The sequence below is a fragment of the Apus apus genome, chromosome 2 (genome assembly GCF_020740795.1).
Source record: "Apus apus isolate bApuApu2 chromosome 2, bApuApu2.pri.cur, whole genome shotgun sequence".
Taxonomy (NCBI): Eukaryota; Metazoa; Chordata; class Aves; order Apodiformes; family Apodidae; genus Apus; species Apus apus.
Genome location: NC_067283.1, coordinates 48372356 through 48397828, shown reverse-complemented (window position 1 = coordinate 48397828; position 25473 = coordinate 48372356). Strand labels below are relative to the sequence as shown.

The window sequence follows — 25473 nt, the reverse complement described above, 5'->3', positions numbered from 1 at the left end:
TTCAAAGACCCCCTACACAGAGATAATAAATATGGTACCAGACTGTCAGGCAAGAGAAGTCAGAAGAGACAGATGACCTTTGTGCAATATCTCACCCGCCTTTTCTCTCAGGAATGTATAAACACAAAGTCATGAAAGTAGACAGTCAGCCACTGTGACACCAATGAGAACACTCATTTTATTGGAAGATAGAACAGCTTAAAAACAAACAGAAAAAAGTAATAAATTCCTTAGTTATAGCCCTGTTTGCTGTGTCTTTGTTTCCCTGAGTGACTGAGAGAACAGTCGCATTACAGAGACAGGCTGACAGGCTGGGTGACCCAGTAAGTCTTGGTCAGGTCTCACCTGTGGGCTCCTGACTTGCATCTTAAAACATCTCAAGAGACTTTTGTATAATGCCTTTGCAGGGAACCTGCTTTGCTATTCAGAAGGGTTTCTGCCAAATGCAGACAGAAAGATAAATGCTTTGTCCCACCTGGCACATCTGTAATTTCAAGCCCCACCAGGAAACAACACCCTCCAAACAAACATCTTGGGGTTACTGTTTGAGACATCCTATGGAGGGGGGTGTGCACTGAAGAATCAGACAATCAAGAACTCTAAAAAAATTATAAAGCCCCTCTTACTCTGGTGTCATCAGGAGTGGCATGACACAGCAGGAAAAGAGACCGGTTCACTGTGAGACCTGCTACTCACTCTCTTACAGTGTAACGGCCCCCCTTCCAGCTGCACATCGCTGCGAGCAGCTGGTCCTGACGGGCACCAACCACACGGCCTGCCTCACTGCTCCTTGGGAAGAGCAGAGGTGATGGAGAACGACCAGCTCTTTCTGCATCACTGCAGACCTGCCCACCTTGCAGAGACCTGCAAACTTTTGGGGAGTTTGCATGATGAAGGACAAACTGTTAGCTTGAACATGCAATGTGACTGCTCACACCTGTTCTTCTCCCAGCTCTGTGTTCCATTATGTGGAGCATAGACACTCAGGACGCAGCGCAGGACACAGGACAGCAGCAATGGAGAAAGCAACCTCTGCTCTTCCATTGCTTGATGTCTCCAAGCAAAGAGTTTCTCAATTTGTCCACCACATTTTCAAAAAGAACAGTGACCAGCTCTCTCCTCCACTGTTCAAGTTTAAAAATTACAACACCACCAATAGGTTTCACCGGCAAAGGCACTACGAGCAGCTGAAGAAATGAATAACAGATGTAAATACCTGCTTGCTGTGCAGTCTGTGTCATCTGTTGACTCCGCTGTGCATTGTACTGAACTGAGGCAATGGGTCTGTACTGCTGAGTTGTTGAGGTAGGGTACTGACCAGATGGGTAATAATAAACTGGCATCTACAAAGAAAGAGAACAGCAACTAATGATGGACTCTAAAACTCAGAGAGTCACAGAATAAAACAAAACTAGAAGAGGAGCAAGAGTTCAAATAATGTATATCAATGGGAACAGCAATCAAGAGGAGAGGTTTTCATTGTGTCTCTTCAACAACTGCTACTTGCTTTCAGCTTTGCTAGGAAAAGGGCTACCAGTGCCCAAATTTCCTCTCCCATACTTTATGAAACAGAAGAAAAAGCATTTTAATTGAAAGTGACAAAAATGTTCAGGATGCCTAAAAACCTACATACATATACCAAAGAAATCACAGTACATTATCAAATGCTGCAGAAAAATGGATGTAAACAACATCTTCCATGCCAACATAATAGCTAGAGACAGCATGTCGAACAATTAATTGAACTCCAGAGAAAATGCTAAATTCAAAGCAAAGAATGGCCTAGAGTAAATATATACATATAGGAAAGATGGAGTGTTTATGCCCTTAACACTTGTAAGAAGCAATAATAATAAATTCATGCTTTTGATTAACAGTTACGTCCTTCCTTACAAGGACTCTTGCCTGTAAAGCCTCTCTCACACTTGGTGTGAACACAATTAAAATTACAGTTCAAAAAACAATCATAGCTGTTTTCTTGCAGAAGCTGAGGGTAGGCATTGAGTCGGCAAATACTCTGAGATGGTGGGTTTGGTTTGCCTTTTTTTTTTTTCTACTATAATTGTCATTATAGAGCAATGTGTACTCCATCACCTCATCATGCAGATGAACATGGAGGTTCGAGGGAGGTTTGAAGCTAAAGATTTTTCCTGTACTTCCTATACTACCGAGACATTTGAACTGAACAGTTTTCAACTGACCTTTGGCAAGTTCAAAGCACCCAATTTTTTTCCTTTCCAGCTGCAGTGGATGCTGCAGGTACCAGACAGGTACCAGCAGCATCTGGTATCACCAAACTGTGGAGGGACACAGGCTTTGGAGAACATTGCTTCTCTGGTGACTTCTGCCACATCTGTCAGCATTTCTTTATAAATCATACCATTTTTATTTTTTTTTTCTCTTTGTGTGTAGCATTTATCCTACTCAAGACATATGCAGAGTCAAGCCAAATGCTTTCGGGTTTTTTTCATACAAAAATAAGAACTATTTTTGCCACTCCTATTCACATGGAGGAAATGTTGCTCAAACAGCTTATTCAACTATATCATCTGTAAAGTATTAGCATCCTTTTGTATACTGCTAGGACATCATAAGAAAGAGCAGAAATTTTCCTAGAGAGATGTCAGATGAGAAAGAACTGGAATAGATAAAAAAAAACTAGGCAGAAAGAGGGTTTGGAAGGCTAATTGGGCAAGTAGAAGACTACCAAACTGGTAACTGTAATGGGAAAAGTATCAGGCTCAATGAAGCTGAATTTGTTGCTGGTGTTCAAGTGAAACCCCCAGACTAACTGACAGTCAATATCATCTATCAGTCAAGAGGCTGAATACCTATTAATTCTTCAAGTTCTATTTATTTTCTCTTCAATCAATGAAAATTCATGACAATCCTTTTTTTCCCTCCTCCTCCTGTCCTCATAATACCAGACAGATTAAAACAAATACCCAAAACAACCCAAGAACATTTCAATTGGAAAAAATGTTGTAAGCTATCTCCCCTCCACACAATACCAAGCAACACCCTTGGCTACCGCCTGCCCCCAAGCCACTTGGTTTGTTAGAGACTAAAGTAACAAAGGGAAAATGCCTTTGTAAAATGGACAAAACCATGATGAATTTGTTTCTCTGCAAAGAAAAGCCACAAGGTACAGGAAAGCTGACCCAGACACTTTTGGTGCAAAATCATCCTTTAAACATGATATCAATATAAATCGAGGATCAGGCAAGTTTCATGGGATAAACTCATCTTGTGGAAACCCGATTGCTCTCAGCAACACTCCACAACAGGAGACTTGAAAGAAGAGAGAAGACTCAGCCTAAGTAAAGTCAATGCAAACAGTTGCTCCTGCCTTGGAGCAGGGGAACAGAGTAGACATCCTCTCAAATATTCATTATTTTTTATTACTGTGTTCTACAAATTAAAGAGTATTAAACCCCTGTGGAAATACTCTCACTTCTCCTGGCAGCAGCTTAAACTCACTTAAAGGATTTACATTTATTTGATTTACCCTCAACTTCCCCATTTTCCTCATGCACGACAAGCCCCTAGATACTTGAAAATACATGAGCGTGTGAGAACAATGTGAATTCTCGCTTTTGGAAAGATTCTGAAGGTATTGACTTTTAAACATAGCCTAAAGAACATAGGTTTTGAAGTGATGTTTACAGTTGAACATGCTTAGCATAATTACATACATGAACACTGAAGCATTCAGAGTGTAAACACTTACTTCTACCACACAGGTAACACCTCATAGTTAGTCCAAGAGTTTTTACCAGTCGTCTCATTTTCTCGCTTCATTGGAATTCATTTGTTAAATATACCATTTAGAAGCTTATCTGAGTGCAATCTATCAGCGTGAGAAATGTTGGTAGTATGACTATTGGGTAAAAAAAAAAAATAATCATTTCATTCAGAAGGATTTATGGATGAATTTGCCAGTAGACATACACACATGACTTGCAAAGAAGAGGTTTGGGTTTTGGTAGGTTGTTTTAATTTTCCGCTTTGTTTGTTTGGGGTGGTGTGTGGTGGGTTTTTGTTTGTTTGGGGGGAAGTTGTTATGTTCTATTTTTTTAAGAGATCAGACATTAAAAGAAGGGCTTGATTTAAACTACAGATGTGCATAAAATAGGTCTTTCATGGTTGAGGAGTTTGGAAAGATCCATTTTCATTTTATCTTGAGTACACCTCTGTGTCACTGGTTGAAATATGTTATTTATCCTTTCTGATATTACCTCAGTGAACAGAGGGATCAGAGATAACAAGTATCACTTACATCATCTACTCCAAGTCTCTCACATTTTTTAGTTTCTCATTACACCAGTACTACTAACACCTTTGCTTATGTGCTCTTCAACAAAAAAACATTACATTCCTGCAGCAGCCTAGCCACATGCTGAGTTACACCTTAATTGCTTTCCCATGTGTATGTACAATCTAACCTTGGACCTTTCGCTTGTATAACATACTTCATTTACAGAACCAGGAAGTTTCCACTGCCCTAACAAGCATGCCAACACAGCTACATGGTTATCCTAAAAAAAACATATAAAATGCCCTTCGAAGACCATAACCTAAATAAATGCTGCCTTCTTTAATCTAAAAGCATGGTTTCTTGATCTTAATCCTTGACGCTCTGAAAAATCCCCCCTCTTTAATAATTACCATGGAAATAGCTGTGAGACAATCCTTACTCCCTTGGATATTCTTATTTTGAAGGTGAATACTTGCCTTGTTTGTATGCTGACCATTCTAATGCATTTTGGTTTTTTTTCCTCTAATATATTTTCTTTATTTAACTTAAACTGTAACTGGACTGGGCACACCACTTCAGAGACACTCATGATGAAACAGCATTAACAGGCATGACTTTTTCCCACTTCTAATATGCTTTGTCTCCAGAGGACCAGCAGAGACTCAATGCAGCACTGGCTCTCTGCTTTGTTACGAGGGCAGATCTCCCCTGGACTGCTCTCTAGCAGCATCCCTTAAATTCATAGGTATGTTATTTCCCCAGGTTAGGAATAGGATTCCATGCATCTTTCAGGCTGATTTTACTTTTCTAAACTATGTCTCTACTGACTGACAACTTGCTTCTGCCATCAGGCAGGTATTCTAGCTTCTCTTAATGTTGCTGGTATCAGCTAGGTTTGGATTAACACCTTCATCCAGATGATTCGTCATGCTGACACTTGCTAATGACAGCTCCAGTTGCCTAAACAGGAGTGAAGACAACAGAAACCACAGTGATGCATGGACCATTTCTTCCCAATATCTTACTGGCTGGGATCAGTCATTCTTCCAAGATCCTTCTCTTCCCCTTGCCTGCCTCCATAATAGTTACAACAGTAACAAAAAATAATGGCTTGTGTACAACCGTAGAATGTCCTCCAATCTACATTTCTGAGATCATCAACGTAAAAGCCACTCACTTGCAGTGACTCCTCAACCTTCAAAACAAGTTTCCTAGAGAAGACATGCTATGAATGAAGATGCTGTCTTAGGGTAGCTATGGACTCTCTAGGAGGGAGCTTCTGCAAAGAGACACCTAAAATCAGTGACGACACAAAATTAACTCAGGTGGAAAATCCCTCCCCTTTACTATTTCTCCAATCCTCTCGAAGAATTCAGGCCATCTCATTTTTGGACATAATTTTGCCAGTATACCTTCCAGAAAGGATGAGTTAAGAGGTAAAAATAACTTTTAAGGGTGCATATCTTTTTCCACTGGCATAGCATCCATAGTTTTCCTACTTCTTCACTTGCAGAGGCAAAGCAATGACAAGCACCATTGAGACAGTGCTGCGAAGACCAAACGTGGACACTTGTTGAAGTGCCTGGGCCCAGAAGGGCTGCAGAAGACCACCAGAAAGAAAACTAAAACCAGAAGAAAATAGAGAAAGTAAGTATGTATGTTTGCTATTTGTGATACAGAAAGGAAACAGGAATTTCCTGCTAGAAGTTCCTTTCAGCAAACCCAGACTAACAGTTGGGATGTTTTGATTTTATTTTATTTTTTTTCAGTTGGCTGAACAAAGACAAATCATTATTTTCAGGTTATTAAAACATCACTCTGTTGTCAAGCTGGGGAATAGCTGTGATGAAAGAAGCAGCAAAAGAAATGTAAGGGGTCCTCTCACCACTTCTTAGGCATGTCATTTCAAACTCAGTCTGCTTCTGCTTTGACACACACTGGGAGAGAGAATCCTGTAGAGCAGCTGTAGAGCCACTTTTAATTTAATACAAAATCTAATAATTTAAATGCAGTACCAGGGGGTTTGTAGGCTTGGAGAGCATTTCACTTTCCTACTTTCAGTTCCCAAAAGAAATGGTCATACCCACAGGACCTTCACCCAGATTTTTTCACTGCTATTTTCCAACAGCATACAGTGCACTGTAGCCAACCTACTAGAACCTTATGAGCAATGCATTTTCAGGAATTAGCCATTAGTGTTAAGCCTCTTTTTTACTGGTATAAATTTAATAGCAACATTTAAGATAGATAAGTGCCTTTGCATTGATTGCATGGCATTGATTAATGCATCACATGATGTTTTGCAAGCATTACCATAAAGCCTACCTCAGACCACCTCTTTTGACATTTAAGAGCAGCCTTACTATTGCAGCTAAGCCTACAGAGCAACAGGTGATTCACATTGACAATAGCCACAGTGAAGTTATGCCAAAGGTAGGACAGGGAGTCAGGGCGTAGGTGCCCTGCACAGAAAGCTCAGCTGTTAGGGCAGAGGAGCTACTATTTCCCAAAGCTTTGCTCATCTTTTTATAAGAAAGATCCCTTATTTGCCATACACATGCTACAAGTAGTATACAAACCACTGTGCCACGTTCTAGAGTTGATAAGAATGAATTCAAACTTGATCAGAGGTCCCCATCTGCACAAGCAGATGCAGAGAGCTGCTGCCCCTCTCCCTCCCAGCAGACCAAGGCCACAGCACGTTCACAGTACAGGGATACGAGCAGCAGCAACTGACCCCCTGCACCCTCTTCCACACAGGTGTCTGACTTTTGGATTAGCAGCAAGTTGGAGAAGAAATTCTTTACTGTGGGAGTGGTGAGACACTGGAAGAGGTTGCGCAGAGAAGCTGTGAATAGCCCTTCCCTGATAAGTGTTCAAGGCCAGGCTGCATAGGTCTTTGAACAACCTGTCTAGCAGGAGGTGTCCCTGCCAACAGCAGGGGGCTGGAACTAGATGATCTTTAACATCCCTTCCAACCCACACCATTCTGTGATTCTATGAATGGTGTGTGTGGTGCAGTGGATGTGGAGTAAGTGGACAGCACTGAATTTCTCACCTTTCTAGAGCCCCTGAGGACAAACCATTCCTCAGGGAAACAAATGAAGCTGCTGCAAACCCAAAACATACTATTCTGCCCTAGGTAACTTTCCACTTTGATACAATTTAAGAGGAAAGTGCTAGTATGTACCATATTTAGGGTATGTACAGACACAGTGGCCATTATACACAGAAATCTAGTACTAGTCCTACTGCAGCCCATACATAAAAAGGCACCTCCTCATGTTTGTTCTCTAAAGAAGTTCATCTGCCTTTCCAGTAGCACCACAGCAAGGATAAATGAGGGAAAACAGCTCCATAAAGCAACACTATGCCAGACTGAGCAAAAACCTTGCAACCCTACTGCACACAGAAAGGTGAAATCCAACACTCCTGTGGGTAAATCCGCAGAAGCAGCCTCTGCAAAGTCAGCCAAGATGGGATCTAGCAGAGAACCCGGGGGGGAGGCTGCAAACCTGGTCTCACCTGAGGAGGGAAAGGAGATGGTGCGGGGTCCCCAGCCACAGCAGGCAGCAGGATGCTGCAGCCCCCTTCACTCCTGCAGGGCTGGGAAACGCATTGCTGCCCCTGCCACAGTGACAGCTTGTGAAATGGAGGTGCTCACATTTATCTGGTTCACTACAAGTGTCATGAGGTTTGATTAAATGATGCGTGAAAACACTGAGGGCACCAGGGGGTTGTACATGAAGAGAGAAGCCTGGACAGCCTCTGCTTACTCACTTAGGAGACACAGTCCAGATGGGGAGACAGATTAATCAGGACATTCTGTTCTTCAAGTCGCTTTTTCCTTCTGAATCTTTTAAAAAAATGTTACGTTTGGCAACCAATAAAATATTTTTCTAGCAATATCTTCAACTTAAAAAAAAAATAAAATCACATTATATTGTACTTCAGCTCCTTACCACTTTTTTTCTTGCAAGCCTTCTCTCAGAAAAAATGGCTGCATTGTTTCTAACTACAGAAAGTATGAATGCTACAGTCTTCTGTGGGATGTAAGCATCCAGTAGTCTTCAGGTATCTTTTATTACTAGTTAGTGACCTCATTAACTAGATCTCTAGCCCACTTAAAACACTGTAACAATATATATTCTTCATTACAATGGCAATACAGAATCCCATTAACAAACACAACTGGAGAGTTTCAGTAACCAGTGAAAAAAAGAAAGCAAAGAAAAGCAGCAGGGTTTACACTACTTTTACATTAAAAGTAAAGGTGATGTTCTTTTGCTTTATTTTAAAATATATTTTCTTCCAAAGGATAAAATGAAAACAGCAGAAATATCATCAATACAATTTTAAGGTAGAGTTTAAATGAAGTTATCTATAACTGGATTTTAAAAAAAATTGGCTTTTTAAAGTGTATGCCTTGAAAACGGTCCAGAAAGTCATCTGAGCATTTTACTTCTTGACAGTAATCACTTTCAATATTCTGTAAAGGTACCCAGGGGACAAGTAGAGATGTTTGGTAGTGAACAGTAAAACATAATCAGTCTTCAGGAAGACAGTTAAAATTACTGATCTGTGACATCTCACATGTTCAAGTCAATTAAATATGATTAATGACTACCTGGGCTGATGTGCATGTTGCTCTTTTGTTATATATAGAGGGGAAAAAAGAATACAGATATTTACTCACCTTCCTCCTTCATATTCATGTGCAGATGTGTCCTGGAGTATGAATGTATGTTCAGAAAATGGTTTGAGGATAGGGAAGGAATTGCTGAGATCAAGGAAACAATAGAGGCTTTTCAAGTTTCCTGCTGCCTAAAAATCTGCTAAGCTTTTTACCATGGAGAAAAAAAAATATATAGAAAAAATCTAGAACCTGAATAATGTTTTAATGTTCTTTTTCTGACGTTACAACAAGCACCACGCCAAACTGGTAGAGAAGGTTTTGCCTACCTGAGCAGGTGGTGGTGGTTGTTGCACAAAGCCCTGGGGCGGTGGTGGTGGCTGCAGCACTTGCTGGGATACTGGTGGACCTGAACCTGTAAAGCCTCCTGGGGGAAGCTGCTGACTTGGGGAAGCCATAATGTAACCCGTCTGCTGGGCAGGCTGCTGCAAGATCGGCGATGGGTAGACAGGACCAGAAGGCGATTCGGGGTTGTCTCCTGATGATTGACGACTTAAACTCATCTGGTTAAACTGTGTTGTCATGTCATCTCGCTGCAGGGTAAAAGGCAGTAGAAAATGATGTAGACACGATGTCTGCAGCAGACAGGCAAATTAGCAAAACCAAACAGGTTCAAACAGAGTGTGAGGTGGGGGGGGAAAGGAATCGATCAGCTCAAATACGTGCCAAACTTCGCATGGATATTTACAAAAATGGAGGCAATTAGAATGAAAATCACTATAAATGCTTTGACAAAGACTTCCAGAATGCAAGATGAACAGCATTGCTTGGCACAAAAGTCAATTATTTTGGCTTTTAACCTGTGCCCCTCTTCCCCCCACTGCTTTTCATTCCAAAATGACACTTTACAGTGTTCAAAAGACATTTTAAATTTTAAAGGGCATGAAAATAACATTATGAATACCTCTTCCCCCAAGCAGAGAATTCGTCAGATAAACACATGCTGATAATTTCACCTGTGTTTCAAAATCATCCTAAAGAGGAATTCAGTAGGATGCAGATGCAGCCCTTTTCCTTTTTTTTTTACTGTTTTGAAAATCCAAGGTTGTAAACATAGAGAAGGTAAAAAACCCTAAGTCTTCAGTTGCTATTTCAAGGCTTTTTATTCATCCTTGGAAAGAAACAAATACTTTACTTGAGTGAATGGAGAAAAAAAAAAAATGTACGGTAGGATGAATCCTAAGTCTCATTACATGTTGGTGATGATACATGGATTATAAACAGTATCTGTTCAGTCTTGCAAAAAGATCTGTACTAATCAACATTCTCAAGTTTATTCTGTGAAGGTCGAAGATTTACAAATGTGTTCTATGAATCTTCATTTGTGCCCATAGCCTAAGACTTTTACGTATTCAATATTAAAACATACTCTACACAGCAAGAAATCCAGCATAAAACTCCATTGTGTGCTAATACGTCTACTGCAGTCCTTTCCTCATACCCCCTCATGGGCAGGGAACAAGCACTATAAAAATGCTTTCCACGCTACTTTTTAAAAGGACTCTCTTCGATTTTGTTCGCATCCCTGTGGTGTTCATTCTCTCAAACCATCCTGCACCAAGTATTTATTGGCAGAAAACTTCAAAATAGAGGAAAAGCTCACAAATACTTGTTTGTGGAAAGCACTGCCAGAGACTGCCGCAGTGACTCTCCCTCCCAATCTAAAAGCACATACCATGAGCCAACATTTTAAATACCCCAGGCAGATCTTCAGATGGTGTAAGAAAGTAATGCTATTTACCATCATCCTACCTACACTTTCAGGCACTAAGTTGACTGTCTGAAGTTGCTTCTTTAAAAAGCCAGGACACTCGCTACCTGGATGGCAAAGGACTCCAAACAGATTCTATGAGAAACTTCACTGAGCGTGGAACGCCTCTGGATTTGCACAACAGAGACCAAGAGCTTCAAAACCCTGTACTTTATACATTGTGTGTATAATGTAATATACATTGAAGACATTAATTCAGGTTGAAGTTTCGCTCTTGAATTGGCCATGAAAAATATCAGCCATCCTGTGACTACCACTAGAACAACCCAAGATGCCTGCATGACACATTTCCAGAGAATTAGCACTGTGGTATCCAACTTCTGATCAGCATGGAACATTTTTTACTGTCCTTTAAATGGTACTGCTCATCTAGCAGGTATTAATAACATTATTTTAGCTGCAAGGATCCACGCAGCTTTGTTTCAATCTCTTAATATAACAACACAACATCTCTACTTTGGGAAAAGAAAAGAATAATACCAAAAAAAGTCATAAACAACATTACCAGAGCAAGTGAGAAAAACAACAAAAAAAATCTTCTAGTGCCTCTTAAAATGTCAGCTTCATTTTACAACAGTATAATCTCAGCCCTGTAAGTACCAAGCCAGATTCAGACTCCAGAAGAGTACGCTATTTGTTTTTATTATACATGTCCATTGGTACTTTGTCATGATGCACAGTGTATCACATCTTCTGCAGCTGGTTCACTGCTACTCTGTTTTTCAAGTGCTCTGGTATCATCAGAGAATAAATCTAGGCAGTGGATTTAGTACACTGATAAAATAAAAAAATAATAATTTCTAGAGGTGCCTTCTCCAGTCTGTGTGGACATAAAAGGGGGATAACCCAAATCTCAGATGTCCAAGTCAGCAATTTAAGCTCCCTCAACACAAAGCAGGGAGACTCAAGCTCCAACCACAGGCACAACAAAACATTTTACTGGAGGCTCTGCTAACCAGTTTGAGAGTCCCACTCCTGACATCCTCCTTCAGGTTAGATAACCAGAATCAGTGGGAATGCTCTCACAAAATCCTTATCACTACCAAAAGTGGTAAGACAAAAGGGTATTTAAACAGGGCTCTCAAGTGGGATACCACTCACACTGCTCCCCAGAAGCTCTCGGGCACACTCATGCTCATGCACTCAACTTGAAGGAAAGGAAAAAAATCAAAGTACAAATAAAAAAATATTTAGTACCACAGAAAACGGCTGCGTTGGTGAGACTGGCAGGAGATGCTGGGGAGGATAAGAAACTGCTGGATATTGGACTGACTGAGAAGATGGCTGCATTGCCTGAACAGGCTGTAAAATAAACACAGTGAAAGACAATAAATACAACCTACTTTGAGATAGGTAACAACAACAGACTCTATTACTTAGAACAAAGATTACAAACACAGCTCTGGAAATGTAGGTGACTCATCGCCAGCCCAAATACAAGAGGTCAGGTACTGCAATTTTAGTCTTAATTTTATAGCCTTATACCAAACAATTCTTCATTACAGATTTTTTTGTCTATTTTCATATATCTGATGGCTGTTAGATTAAATAAAGCCACAGCTACACCTTCTTATTACTGATGTGAGGCAAAGACAAATTATGATTTTGCATTTAATTTACAGAGGAAAAAATGGAAGAGCAGCACAGTGTAAGAGCATATTTAAATTTTGCTGATAATGACTGATTTAACTCAGTGTGTCACAGGCAAAGGAATAACGATTATAAAGCTGCTTTGGCAGAACACAATAGCTTAAAAAATTGACAAAGAACAGGCTACAAATTAACAACAGAGACAGGTCTGTCATCTTGGAGCAGATGTTTATCTAAGTGAAAGAAGAATTTTCTGCAGCACTATTATCTTGGAATAGCTTTACTATTCCTTTTGGTTTAATCTCTCATTTAACTTGAGTCTTATACAGGTTTGGTACTACCTCCACCTTCTAAAAGCACTAGGATTAAATAAAGAAATAAGAGCCAGAAACATGTAAGTCCCAGTACAATTAATACAACTTCACTGAATCTAAACACTGCATTTCTAGGCAACCTGCGATGAAACTGTACCAAAGGATAAAGCCATACAAAACCCACAAGTAGATCTTGGCCGTTCCGTGCGTAAGAAGAACGCAAGATTCTTGCTTGAGTAGTTTCCTCCACCTGCCCTCCTCGAGCAGGCAACACAATCCACAAAATTAATTTTGAACCAGACCCAACCCTGCTGCTCAGGCTCAGCCGCGTCTGGCCCCACGCCAAAGCCAGCTCCAGGGGCCAGAGAACCAATGTACCGTGGCACTGTGCACAAACTACACTGCTCTTCCCCTCTCCTACTGCACCTCCAGGAGCTTCTTCTGGCCCAGAGCAGGGTCATAGACAGAACATGCTCTGGGGCAGGGGTACTCACAGAGTGGGCTACACACAGCTTGAGCCTGATTTAACTAGATGTGGAAGGGTTTGCAGAGCCCTGCATTGCACTTGATTCTTTGACTCAACCCAGCTGCTGTCAAAAGGGACAGGAAAAAGTCTCCAGCTCTTTGGGGAGAATTACAGACTGCACTAGCTTGAGAACGCATGCTTAAGCTTTCGCTAATGGGCAATTTTTGCAAAATATTTATGTAGGCAACCTCAACTCAATTAACAGTCCTTTTCAAAACGAAACCATCCTTTAGAAGGCATTGAAACTAGAATCTTCCCTCCGTGTTTCATCCACACTGAAAATACAGGTCATAGGCTCCATCTGTTTCAAAAGAAAAATATATCCTGATATTTTATCTAGCTGCATCCTTCCCTCCTACCCTTTAAGGTCATCCTTTGTACCCCTGAGAGCCTCTCTTTTTCCAGCTGCCATCACACTCACCTGTGTGACAAGATGACTTGCCATTTGCTGCTGTGGCTGTTGAACCTGCTGAGGCTGCTGGGATGAAGGCTGTTGCTGAGACTGTCCCACCATCTGGCTCCTCATTGTCTGCTGGCCACTGGGAGGATTGTATATTGCCGGTGTGCCATCAGGATTTACAAAAGGTTGACCTGAAACAAAACACCCTGCCTTTGCTGAACACTTCCAAGAATGTGTATTTTTCTATATGAAATCATACAATCTTGTTTTAACTGACTGCTCTTTCACTGACCTGCTACAACAGCAGAGTGCTTGGCACTCTCAAAGCCTCATTACAGTACTGGCCATTTTTTATTTTTATTTTTTTTGCAGGCCTGACAGACAGCAGATATTTGTTTTGGCAGCATGACTTTCCAAGGAATGGGTGGAAGGCTACCATGGATATAAGATGATTCAGGTGCTATGGTTACTTGAAGTCATTCAGTGATGAATCAATTAATACTAAAATTGAACTCTGAAGCAAACACTGGAGGTAGAGAATATTCAATCAAATGTACACAACTACTCCTGTCAAAACACTGTCTTTTGTATGGAAAACACACAACCCCACCCTTATTACCTTGCTACTAATTTATTTACACATTCTAACAAAATAGTACTGTACTTTTGAGAGCTGTGTTCTGCATAATCAGATCATGCAGCCCTGGAAGTTACCAAGGAAAAAAATACTTATATCTTTGAAAATATGTTACAAGCAGGACAAATTCTGTGCAAAGTTCTACCAAGCTGCTGAATTATTTTTGCTTCAGATATTTTAGCTGGGGGAAGTAACCTTGCAAAAGCAACATTTCTTTAAAAAAAAAACCAAACACTTCACCAAACTCAGCAGTGCCCTGTGATAGGATGAGGCTAAACAGCACCAAGTTGCAATACTCGAAGTTCCACCTCAACATGAGGAAAAACTTCTTTTCTCTGAGGGTGACAGAGCCCTGGAACAGGCTGCCCAGAGAGGTTGTGGAGTCCCTTCTCTGGAGACTTTCAAGACCCATCTGGATGTGTTCCTGTGTGATCTGACATAGGTATTCCTGCTGCAGCAGGGGGGTTGGACTCAATGATTTCAGAGGTCCCTTCCAACCCCTATGATTCTATGAAGTCATTGTCTTACAAACAAAACAAGAAATGGTAGGGATAAGGTTTTCCATGACTTCAGTTCTCTATAGTTCTCTTTTCACTTCCATCCTAAATTCATAAGCTGAAGGAATTACAGATGTTCCAGTGGGGAGGAAAAAAAAAAAAAAAAAAGAAAAGGATTTTAGTAATGAAGTGATAACACTTAAAGTAGGTAACTAAAGTATGAATGCCTGAGATAAAACTGGAGATATTGAAGAATTCAGTGACCAAGAGCAATAGTGAAATAATGACCTTCTGATTGGTACACCACGAGCATCTCTACCTGTTCTATGTACTCCTGAGCCTTTTGGTTACTCCCTCTTTTACATATGAGGAGCACTGGGTAAAGAAATATTGTCTTCTCTCTCTAAAGCATGAAGACCTGCTGGATGAAGCTGCTGTATTACACTTGGCATGTCTCACACTCACAGTGAGAAAAGTCATGAATAGAGACAGTACCTGAGAAGCACAGGGCATTTCTGTTCACTAGCTGAATTCGTGCTTCTTCCTGTGAACACACTGGGTGACAATGGTATGGACTCCCTCAATTTGGGAGTCTCAGATTCCAGAAGTACTTCAGAGGAGACTGGGGAAGCTGCACTGGGTGGAGTGGGATAACAGGTTCCTGAAGCTTGTGCCACACACTCAAAGGAAGCCATAAGGAGCATTTCCAGTAACTCAAGGAAGGATGACAGAATTGAAAGAGAAAAGGTCCAGCAAAGCTTTTAAAAATGAAAAAAAAAAAAGGCCTTTCATGAAGAAATCTTGAAATAAGAAATGGAGAAACCAGATCGTAACAGGGAAGACATTTGTAAGCTATGAACTGTGGCCCTGACAGAAGAGCAAAAATGGCGATGTCATTTAAAGGAGTAAAAACAAAGTATAAATGCTTCTAAATTGTCAAAAGGTTAAGTAATAAAACTTGTCAAGAGGAATCCTGTAAAGGGTAAAACAGATTGCTGACGCAGGTGGAATGGCGAGTAAAACAGCATAGCCATATAAATGGTCCTTTCCCACAGCAAGCAAGACGCTTCTCTATCTGGAGAAGGAGAAGAAACAAAGGAAACTGAGGCTATGGAAAAGGAAATGTGGACTGTCAACACCTGAGAAGGAGCCGAGAGGTATAATCAGAGCAGGGAGATACTGACAGCATCTCTACATATCATTAGAGGCTTGGCACAGTCAGTGACTATGTACCATGAAAGGAAACAAAGATCTTTAAAGGACACAGTGTTATGATCAAAAGAGAGAAAAAGATTGGAAGTAGCCACTCTGCAAGAGAAGAAGAAAGAGCTGAAGAATGGTGATACACAGGGAAAGAAAATCTATTCATTACAGGAAACAAAGCTCCTTTTTCCTTTTCTTTGAACTGTCTTCTCTTCATCTATGTTTCTGACAGCATCCATCACTTTGATAGTCGATCACAGCATCCAGCAATCTAAATCTCCTCCCTATGGAACTTCTTTTGTAATATTACCCTAATAAGATGCAAAGATTCTTAGCCCAAAGAGTGGCAAATTTGCAGCATGTATTTTGCTGCATCTTAAAAACACAGTAGACTCTACAGTACAGCTGGACTGCTAGAACAGGTAGCAGTGTCAAGCTGTATGAGACAAGTGTTCCCGTCTTTAGAAGAATCTGCTCCCTTCATTTTCTTTATTATATAAATGTATTAACAGGGGAACTACAGAAACAAAAAATGCAGTTTGAAACAAATGGTAAACTTTATGACCACAAAAACACTTGCTCCCTGAATAATAAAAATACTAAGGCACATGGAACACTCAATTATGCCCCTGCAAGACAATAAGGCACCCTAGGAGGGAAGAGCAGATACTCTGCTCTAGCGTCAGGATGGAAAGGCATTATAACTCTGGCAGACATAGACTTCCGAGGCACCATGGAAAAATATCAGCTAGCCGCTGCAAATTGCTACATTGACAAAAGAGATGTAGGAGATGTTTCTCCTAAACAGAGCTGCAGCCTCTGCCCTTGCCCTGGGCAGGAACAAGCACAACCTCTTGGCTGCTCATGGGCTCAAAGCAGCAATTCCTTTCATTTGTTTCTCTCAGTCTTATCACCTCAATTACGGATGGACTTCTTCCTAGGCCTGCTGAGTTTTGTACAGTAACAAACCACAGAGCACACAAAATGCCTTCTGTATTGATCACAAAATTCCAGTGTCAGCTATCAGAACAAGAGAAATGAGTAAATTACTAACAGTGGGTTTTGCCTTCTCTCCCATTCTGCCTTCTTCTTGAGGAACTTCACGAAATGACTAAAATCCCCATTTATGCTGACCGCATTAGGCTGTCATGTCAATAATGTAGTAACTTGGAAAAAAGTAGGCAGAAATACTAAAGGCTTTAGTAACTTCCACAAATGTGTTTTTCTAAGTCGCCTCTCTGGAATGAACTTAGCACATTTGAATCTAAAGAAACAATAACTCCTCCCTGGTTTTATATACAGTGGTATACATTGATCAGCACCAGATACTGTTATCTCTAAATGTCTGCACAAAGTTTGGTATAATAGCTTATAAAGGCTGTGTTTTTCTTAAGCACTGCAACTTTCAGTTTTTCTTTACTTCATTCTGATTAAAAAAGTATTTTTAGCAGTGAAATCACAAATAAGCAGCAGCAAAATATTGTAACACTGGGGTGCAATATACAGAATATATCGGCTACAAATAAAAATCTCCAAATCAAAAGCTCCCTAAATGCTCTTCTAAGGACTTTGAAAAAATATGTTGGAGTTCAACTCTCAGCTCCCTGTATAATGGAAAATACATTGCACTGTAGGCTTTGTGATTTTAAACCCAGTATAACTCAGATAAGATTGACAGCCGAGCTAGTCATGGTCACTGAAATAGTCCAAATCACTGAAGGAGCATCAGAGTCTCAACCTCCCTGAACCTTTTTAATGCTGTCAGCACAACACTACAGGGAGCAATAGTGTAACATTATCCAGACTTCATCTGGATCGAGGAGGTAACAAATTGCCTTAAACTTTCAGCAAGCACTCAGGTTCAAGCTGAGTGGTTTCTGAAGCATCCACAGTGCTTGGGTGACTGCAAATGCCTCCTCGTTCAAGCGTCACAATGCTGCTAACGGCTCAGGCCATGACGCAGAACTGAAGAGATTATGATTTTTCCTTATGACAATAATTCCAAATTAAATACAACTGCTGATCACATCAGGAAATTAACTTGGAAGCACTAATTTAAATGCAGCCTCTACGCCTTTTGAAAATTCTTTTGCTGTTAAGCACAATCTCCAAAAATTTGAGCATACACTGGATATGGAAGAGTGTCTGTCCTTATTGCAGCTAATGGGATCTTAAAGGATTCAAAAGCAGGGAGTGCCAGGACTTTACAAGATGATTATCCTGTCTGGGACTGCATGAGTGGGCTGCCTTCCCACTGGCTGTACCACAGGAGCCTCAGAAAGCCATTCCAGCTTTGCCTGCAGAACCAGAAAAACAATCTGCCAAATGCCATTTCTGTGTATATTCACTGCTTGCTTCCTTGTAAAGTGTCTCAAGGAAAGTATCTCTAGAAACATGATATTTGCCAGTTCCCTAGATGACATCAGAAAGACTCAAGGACAGTACCAGGCAGGAGAGCATCATACTGACCTGTGTGTGGGTTGAGAAGGATACTGCCAGGCGGTATCCCTGCAGCTTCAAGTGGAAGAAGGATATAGCTGGTGTTGCTGGGGGCCACCTGGCCACTCATCCCATTCTCAGGGTAGGACACACTGCCCGAAGAGCCAGCTGTCACCCCAGGGACAAGAGATGCACTTTGGAGAGGCTGATGTATCCGTGACAGGGATCCTGAGGAGCCAGCACTGCTGGAAGACTCTGAGCCTAATGGAGAGACACAACAGCAGCAGCAGGGGGGTTACAAGGGACCCCAGTCTCCACCAGACACAGTGTGTAGGTGAGGACAGCAGTCACAGATTGCAAAGGCAAGCACCAGTACATGCTTATCTAGTAGGAGTGGGATTTTCACTCCCTACTGAGCTCAGTATCCAGTGGAATTTCTACAATTCAGAAGACCACTTTCCTCCCTCGACATCCACTTTCCCCAGGCCAGTACACAAGTTTATCAAGCAGAACACAAAAAGCTCAGCATCTATTCATAATGCTAAAGTATTGGTTCATAAGGTACAAAAACTAAACACAGAAAAAAACTCAACAAAAGAAAAAGCCCCCACAATCTGAATTCAAACATTCTCTGTAGAAAAAAAAACCCAAGCAACCAGCAACTGAGTTATCAATCAAGTAACAATGTAGCTGTACCATATGTATATTAACTTAAAGCTATCTAAGATGCTACCTGAGACTTCTACTACTTTGACTTTTCAGCATCGAGCTTATTAAACTAATAAATCAAGATAAACAAAATATGCTAAAACACATTTGTGCCTGGGAGGATTGGGAAATGCCTTATTTTAAAAACCACATATAATTGCCAAACTTTGGAGGTTTTACTTGTTTAGGTTTCAGTTTGCTTTGCGTAAAAAATGACAAGAACCTCTGAGAGTGTAACGCTCAGATGAACAGCTTCTTTAAAGCAGGATGTCATAGGAAATACCAGGGAGGTGTGAAAGCAAATGTCTTTATGAATGTTTCCTTCCAAAAGTAAAGTATATTTTAATTGCAACTTCTTTTATTTTACTTCTGTGCACTGTCTATGCATCTTACATTGATTGCCAGCCTCCCTAGTACTCTCCTGCAGGTGTAGACTAAAGAAATGTCAAAACGGAGATTTAGCTTTTAGCCAACTTCTTTCTTAGCAAATTACATCCCTTAATATTTGTGATACTACAGGAGGACCCTGAAGTAAACTGCTTAGAGCCTTGGATTAAATTTCAGTCAAACCCATATTGGAATTAATTTCTTCATAATTAGAGCAAGCCAGGTTTCCTCTGCGGAAATCACACCAGCATCCTGTTACTTAACAAATAAAGGATCTTTCCACAGATTACTACAGATTTCTGTGTAAAACACATTTCTATCCATTTTCTTCAAAATTCATATCCGTACAGCAACTATTACAGAGACAGGCCTCTCGATGAGCTTTGCTATCAGCAGGACTCTAAATCTGCTTCCCCAGTATCTAATCAAGAAAGGGATAGAGATGTCAGAATAAATCCTTAATTTCTATAAATACACTTCAAAGTTGCCTTAGTTGCTGTGTTTTCCATTTCCTTGCAGACTGAGGTTGAAAATTTAGAAATATTATTCCTGCAGGGGTAGTGTTAGTTATTGGATCATTTCAGATTTCAGTGTTTCTACAAATTGCAGAGATATTCCTGGAGGTCATCAAGCTGAAAGTGTTATCTGGCATCTTCCTCACAAGTATAAATGCAACCATATGGGTTTAATTTTTTTTTCTACAGCAGTTACTAGGATCCTTCCCGCATTTCTCTAGTCCTTCTAAATGCACTTCACGTTGCCCCTTTCAGTCTTTGCTTTACTTTCTCCCCTTTTCCAATACGTGTTAAATTCAGTGGGTTAGAAAGCTACCCAGAGATGCAGGAGCAATGACTAGATTTCATAAACCTTCTGTATTATTTCTAAGCACGGAAGCAGTACCAAGACTGAGTTCAGACCTCTCTCCTCTTTTTGCTATTTGGAAGAAACACCATTAGCATAAAAGAAGATTGCAGCTCTGGTATGTTGGTTTTTTTTATTTGCTCCCTTGCAGCTGTTTTTATGGCAGAGTCATAGAATGATCTCTACCAGCTTCTGAACTTTAAAAGCCAAAGGACTGCAATGAATTCAGATGTACTCATTGAATGGCTGGCAAAAGCAGAGCAACAGCCTCAGAAGCTATCATGACACATTGGCCAAGACGACAGCTTTGAAATTGCCTGGCTTAAAAGATCAGAGATCTGCCCTCCTCTGTCAGTGAATTGAGTTGGTGATTTTGAAAGCATACAAATAAAGACACAAAATAATTTCAGCAATCTTCTGAATATTAAAAAAAAACACACCACAAAACAAACAACCAGAAATTACTACTTAACCAATTTTACCCCCATTTCCCCTGTATAAAAATAACCTATTTTAATTTTTTACCATCACTACAACCAGTTTCCTATCATTTTAAGTCTAGACATATTAAGCCAAGTAAATTCCACCACTAATACTTGGAAATTAACACCAATTAATCTTGTCTTTGTAGCTCCCATTAGCTGTTTTCACAGCACCTAAGTCTGGAATAAGAAATCTCCACATAATGCATTCAGTGCTGTAGCACACGAAAAAAGAATTAACTATCTGACTTTATTCATATTCACATTAAGAGAGGTCTTGCTAAAGACGTCTGAAAGGAACTTTGACTAAATGAGATTTTTGCCCCCATTACACAATCCAACCTCTTTTTTTTCAGTAGGTAATGATGGCTACTTTTTCTAGATTCTTCTGTGATTTTCTTTCTGCTTCACAGCTGACACAGTAATAACCTTCATATTCTCATCGCTTTCCATTAATACATTTTTAAAGTATTCTGAGAGATACAGCAATTCAAAAAGTGGTAAAAGAAAAAGAGACAGAAAACTCACCACAAAGTCTTAATAGCTTAGGGGGTTTGTGGAGGCAGAGCACGGAGGTCCCATTAATTTTCCAATATCTTGAGTGCTAGTAAGTGATACAAAACCTCTTGCTCTATTTTCTTTGGGTCAGCATTCAGTATCTGATGACATTGAACATCTCTGTTCATCCCACCTTCCAATTCCAAGGTAAATTTTTTTGTCTTATCAACTGGACTCTCAAGATCTACCCACTACTTCCTCCAGATGGTAAATTTTTAGGAGCAGTACAGTGCTGATCACCTCTAAGTATTTTTGTCTTAGATAAAGTTTCTTGGCTTGGGAATATTTACCAGCCACTTGTATAAGTCAATTGCTTTTCTGTATATTACAAAGTATTTACAGTTATTTCATATGATGGTATGTGCTCACATGAACATGATTATTCCTCTGCAAGTTACATTTCTAAAATTAAGATTGATGTCTCAGCACAGTTGGCTGGTGGGAAGAGGATGACTGAAAGCAGTTGGCTCATGATTTCTTGCCCATACATCAACATTCCTACAGTTTCACTTGGACGCACAAGATCCATCAGGCTAATGATCAATTAAAGGAAATAATAAAGAAGTAGAGATCCAGCTCCAAAATCGAGACACATAATTAAAATTTACAGGGCACTTTAAATATATCTATATTTATACACATGTGAGGTTAAAGTACTGAAATGGCTGTGGTATAATAATCTTTTCCCAACAGCAGTAGCAATGAATGCCTAACAGGAGAGATTAAACTGTGGCTTGGATTACTTGGAGCCCTGCCAAGGAAGTTAACGATCCCTACAGATCTGTATCAACACAGCTGATACCCAAGTGCAGACAGCTTTTTGTAAACAGGAGGGAAAGGAACACACTCCAACAGATGTGGATTCCACTCAATGAAAAATGCATTCAGAAAACCTGAAGATTCAATAGTTACATCTTTTAAGTTTTCCAACAATCATTTAAATTGATATGTAGATACACAGAGGACATTTCCTGGAAACATATCTTGACTTCCTTCCTAATAACGTATATTAAAACCTGCTGGAATGCGTCAGTGAAAATAACATGGCAGTTGATAACCTAGATTTTCTCTTCGTGGGTGTACTAGAGAATTAACAGGTACATCTTTGATGCCTTCAGGCAGGGATATAATTTACATGCTTAGTCAATCCTGGAAAGTCCACTGTATTACTGGAAATCTAAACTAACCAAATTTTTTATGTCCAATTATTAACTCCCCACTCAATACTGAATTGTAACGTATTTCTCTATATATCTGCTAAGCTTCAGAATGATGACCAGAAAATCTTATTTCCAGTACACCATCTCTGTTTTTTAGTGGAAGAGGGCTTTCTAAACAATCAACAGGTGCATTAAAATAACCATCAGAATCACTAAGATAAACAAACAAAGGATTTCAAACAACCCCTTTTGTGAAGTTTGCAAGAATGAAGTTGCACAATTCCCTTGCTAAGCTCTAATTCCTATGCCACTGAACGCAAGTAAAGCCTAAGACTAACTGACACTACTGGACTCAACTGCAGAGAACAGCACATTCTATGATCTGTCTTTGCCTAAGGGGAGGTTAACATCTTTTCTGTGATGCAGTTTCCGCTTGTCTGCTATGTACCACTAATTACTGATTTATCAGAAGTTAAGGTTAAGGGCAGAGGATTTAATTTTGGTGAAAATAGCAAAAATTATCCAGAGAGGCTACAGTGCTAATACTGCATCACTGTACATGCTCTCAAATCCAGCTGTGAGCCATTAGTGAAACTCCTTGAAGTCTTAGTATTTCAATGCTCAAGAAACATGTTTGACAATGCTTCTGGATAAATCTCCTATATGTAGAATTATTTTCACATTTAAAATGGTCACAAATATTTTCCATCATTTAGTCAACAAAGAACATTTTGACCTACTGTTGACTTCAGACTGATTTTGTACATCCTGTATGCAGGACAAAAATGCATTAAATTTATTACCATGAAGCATAAAGGACTTCAGAGAATGGATTAGTACTTTCTGCAGAGGAGAAGCAGGACAAAATTGGTGCCTACCAAGCTCTGTCATACTACCAGGGCAGCATGTTGCTTGTTCTTAGCTACACCTCTGCTGTTCCATTTCAATCACTGTTGTAAAGACAAAAGAAAATAAACAAAATCGCCCCCAAATAAAGACATAATCAAGCTTTAAATGTGTATTGAGCTTTGGAATGCCCAGCACTGCCTATGACTGGAGTACAATATGATGATGAACTGATGCAAAAACATGCACAATGAAGTGTCACTTGGTACCTAATGTACCTCAGAAAACACATGCAAATAGCATGTGGGGGCTCTGACAGCTGTATGAATGCACTCAGCATTTTTTTTTTTTTTAAGCGAAAATGCTTTATCAAGGCATATTTCCTCATTATTTTTTGAACAGTCATTCTTTTCTGCTTTAATGCCATTCAGTAACATTTCAATAGCAATAGCGATTCAGATATTGTTTCCTCTGACTTTCGTGAGGCTGACTGACAGCTTGACTTCATGTCCTGGCTTTGAAAGTGTAAATTTGTTTTGCTATCCAACCTTGCTCTTTTTCCCCGTCTCTTATTTTTTCTTTTTTTCCCTCTTTCTGTGCCTCAACTGGCTTTCAAATTTAATCACTTTGCTTAAAAAAAAGTCAAAGGACTTACAATATGCAATTACTCTGCAAAGAACATGGAATTTTACTATCACTGATGTTTTAAAAGTGTCTTGTAAGAGCTTTCATTTTAGAGCAGTTTTCAGTGTGGTGCATACACTGTGCAGATGCATTTACAAGTATTGGCATGCTTCAGAGATCTCTCCTTTAATACTCCATTTTCTAAGTGCACACTTTAATATGCTTGATTTTAACATTAAACAGCTACTTAAAAGTGTAAGTCTTTTGCAATTAGATGTTTCAACCCTCCTAACTGGACTTTCCTGACACCATTTTAAATGCTCTGCTCCTCTTCAATACAATGCTGCAGAGAAACATTTAGCTGCACCCACCTGAAGGTGAATATTATGAAAAAAACACTATACCAGAATATTGAGCCTCCTCTCTCATTCATGCACAATAAATTGAATTCTGATGCAATGGAAAGATTCACAGGAGGCAAAGCAATCTAGAGGTAAAAACATGGTCTATTGGATACTTCAGGACCCACTGTACAGCCTATTCAGCCTTTACGCAAATAAAAAACACAGAAGAGTGGTTTCAAAACTATGTACCAAATTATTTCATTGCATTGCATATGCTTATGCTCAGGAATATGCTAGGGGAACTATGCTGCACTATTTTTCAAAGTCATATTATTGTCTTAATTCCATAGGATCTCACACACATAATGATGGAGTAAAACTGAAGGAGCATCTTATCTCTGGAAGTGATCCTTATAGTTGGCTTCCAATTTGAGATATTCCAACTTGAGATACGAATCTTAAGATTATAAATACATTCTACATTCTCAAAAGAAATATAAAATAGAAACTTTAAGAAGAAGAGGCAGGATATTCCAGAAGTCCCCAGCAGTTTTATGACCAGCAGGGTTTGAAAGAGTGGCTTTCTAACCAGTCAGGCTCCTCTACCACTGTGAAATATAACAAAACTTTGAAGTATGCTCAAGATCCAGAGGTCCAGAATGTAGCTACCAAGTCAAAGGTTTTCTCAATTTATTCCAAAACCCCATTCCCCAGCATCCTGAATCATGGCAAGGGCTACTGTAACATTTTGGAAATAGAAGTGAAACATGACCAACCCAGGTCTGATGAACCATTTTTAAATTAAGTGCTGTCCATAAAACACTCAGGCTGAAAAAGCACTAAGTGCTAAGTATTGATTGCCACTTGTCCTGTACTATATTTATCAAATGAACCAAACTGATTGAATCATCTGATGAGCTCATTATTTATTATCCACTTTTACACAAAAATGTAATAGAGTAGTTTAATGGCATGGCTTAAAATTACTAAGATCCAGATCCTGTGACTCCCTCTTATGTTAATGTACCTGTGAAGTTAATGCAAACAAAAGCAGAATTCACACCAGGTTCGCAGTCCCTTCAAATGATGCTTTCATTTAATGGGTACTAAACAAGAAAATGGAGAGGCTGAGGGACCTCTGTGAACCCAGCACTTCTGACTGCTGCCACCACAGC

The 25473-nt window shown here is 39.9% G+C and overlaps 1 protein-coding gene across 18 annotated transcripts in view; it reads right to left on the bottom strand.

Moving 5' to 3' along the window:
- The window catches only part of ARPP21 (cAMP regulated phosphoprotein 21), a 207700-nt gene that overhangs the window by 37203 nt on the left and 145024 nt on the right, over nt 1-25473 (bottom strand). For 17 of the 18 annotated variants that reach the window (XM_051612516.1, XM_051612522.1, XM_051612526.1 and 14 more), the window contains 5 exons: nt 18359-18589; nt 13574-13743; nt 11920-12024; nt 9221-9484; nt 1217-1343 (listed from right to left, as the gene is read on the bottom strand). In XM_051612516.1, coding sequence (XP_051468476.1) covers nt 1217-1343; nt 9221-9484; nt 11920-12024; nt 13574-13743; nt 18359-18589 — 897 coding nt within the window. The remainder of the gene's footprint in view (nt 1-1216; nt 1344-9220; nt 9485-11919; nt 12025-13573; nt 13744-18358; nt 18590-25473) is intronic. The other variant, XM_051612530.1, reaches the window with a different exon arrangement.